At 61.2% G+C, this 2,299-nt stretch overlaps 1 protein-coding gene across 1 annotated transcript; it reads left to right on the top strand.

Annotated features, from left to right (window-relative positions):
* Positions 1 to 1,539: 1,539 nt before the first annotated feature.
* VDAG_06533 (uncharacterized protein) lies at positions 1,540 to 2,043 on the top strand (the record flags this gene model as incomplete). Its single annotated transcript, XM_009658911.1, has 1 exon — positions 1,540 to 2,043. One exon carries the CDS (start codon positions 1,540 to 1,542, stop codon positions 2,041 to 2,043), a length of 504 nt encoding a protein of 167 aa, XP_009657206.1.
* Between the last annotated feature and the right edge of the window lie 256 nt (positions 2,044 to 2,299).

Here is a 2,299-nt window from a genome sequence, read left to right as displayed (position 1 = left end):
CCTGCTGGATGGGGTGACGGATGCCTGGGGTGTCGCGCTAAAAAGGGTGCTGAGAGGGGTGTGATACAGTACTCTCAGTTCCAGTGGGCTGGCGCTAAATCTGGCCCGCTGCCAGATGGAGAACAGGGGTGGGCAGGTGGGAAGGCGTCAAAGGGCGGGGGAAGCAGGTACCTTATCGCCGCTCCTAGCAAGGGACATTTCCCCTCTTCTAGGTACCTACCTAGGTACTTTACAGCAGGTACCTAGGTAGGTTCCTCCTGCGCGGCCGACTTGGCCCCTCATCGCTCAGACTGTCATCGCCTCTCCGTTCAACATACCAGTCAGGTACACTCAGTACCTTGGGTACGACAGGAGGTCGCCATGGCCTCAATCTCCCGAAGCACCGCCTTTTCCCGCATGGCATTCATTCCCCATGCCTCCAAGAGCCACTTCATCTCAATAGCCCATCAGACGACGCAATCGGATGCCCCAACACCAACACATGCACCTCACCCTCGCACCCGTCTCTGTCCTCGGCCACCCACACCCATCCCCCCCCAAGGCGGCAATGGCGCCAGGCACGCTGCGCAGTCTTGTGCCGTGGCCGGGCAGCGCCGAAGCCTCAGAAGGTACAAGCTGCTGACGCGCCGTGGTCGGCCTCGCCCAGTCAAACAAGACAGTCAAACGGAACAGTCACGCCGATGCATCCATCATCCTCATCATGACCGTGGGCTCTTCTGCTGACGCCATCCACCGCCATCAGGGACAGACCTAGCGACAGCACGGCATGAAAACGGCAATCTCCCTTTCCCGGATGATTCATCCAACAACACTCGACTTGACGGCCTGGGGAACTTGGGCGTGCCAGGTCAACCCATCATCCAAGTTGCGCGAATGTACATGGTACCCCGCTAGCTTTTGGCCCAGCCATGTTGCCAGATCAATGCCAGCTGACGGGTGCACGTTGAATGCCCATGGACCTGCCATGTCCCCGCCTGAGTGAGTACCTCAGTACAACAACAGGTGTGGTCAGGTGAGCTGGCCACTCAGCGCCGGATCAAGGCCCACGAGAACACGGCAGCGGGACATTGGACGCATCGCACGCGCTGACGTAGGAGGGCCCTTCGGGGGCCGTTCGGTTCCTTTGTGATCATTCGCGTTTCATCGCGGCCACCAAGCTCGCGGACCCCATTATGTCATCGCTGTGCCTCTCCATGCTTCCCTTGCCTGTTCTAGGCGGCGAAGCCAGGCTGCCAGGCAGGCTAGCTTCGGGATAAACCTAGCACGGGATCACTTGATACTCTGACACGCGTTTGGCCTCGCCCTGGCGTCCTGCTACTGTTTCCAGTCTGGGGGCCGGCATGCTTATCTCATCTTGGGTGGGCACCTGGCTGGCAGCTGTGAACTGTGTACCTAGGTACCTTACCTACCATAGGTACAGTAGGTACCTACAGTACATCCATCTTCAACAGCCTCACAGCATCTTGGCCCTCTCATCACCCCCTCGTCGAAGAACATTAGCTTCGGTCAGAGGGCAAGGTCAGAAGCACGCCAAGCACGATGACGGATGATGCCACGCCACGCACCAGCGCGCCACAGGACCAGTACAGCCGCATCAACCCCTTCCCCGAGACGACCATCCTCGGCCCAGCCCTGCAGCAGGACCTCGTCCAGGCGATCCAGGACTTCTACCGCGTCAGCGACGACCCCGCCGCCAACGACGCCTGGCTCGGCTACTTCACGCCGAACGCCAAAGCCATCATGGCCGGCGCCGGCGCCCAGGGCACCGACGCCCTCCGCCGCTTCCGCGCCACCATGTGGAAGGACGTCAAGGCGCGGTCGCACCGGGCCAGCAGCGCCTACGTCGGCGCCGTGACCGAGGGCCGCGTGCAGCTCATGCTCGAGGGCGTCGTGGCGAGGGTCGCGCCCGACGAGCGGGAGACGGTCCTGAGCTGGGCCGCGCGCGCCGTGTGGGAGAGGCACGACGGCGCGTGGAAGATGGCCTTCTACCAGGTCTGGCTCAGCGAGAAGACGGGGTTGGAGTGGGTGCCGGACGAGGCGTGAGACCGTGTCGGTAGAGACGGCCGTGCTTCGGCGGCGACTCGAGACCTCTCATCCCGTGCGCGATGGACCTGACGCGGCGCTCTCGTTGCTGTCCTGGTGTCTATCAGAACGGTAGACCAGGACTTACAGACTCGAAGTAGTTCCACATGCCATGTCTGTCTCTCCAGACGAATAGCAGCAACAAAACGTAAACGGTCTCGGGATTGCGAATGGCTAAATAGAGGAACGTGGTGAATAGAATACTCTTGGCGACGTG

The sequence above is a fragment of the Verticillium dahliae genome, genomic scaffold (assembly GCF_000150675.1).
Source record: "Verticillium dahliae VdLs.17 supercont1.12 genomic scaffold, whole genome shotgun sequence".
Classification (NCBI taxonomy): domain Eukaryota; kingdom Fungi; phylum Ascomycota; class Sordariomycetes; order Glomerellales; family Plectosphaerellaceae; genus Verticillium; species Verticillium dahliae.
The sequence above is the reverse complement of the archived record's forward strand: the minus strand, read 5'-3'. Positions and strand labels throughout refer to the sequence as shown.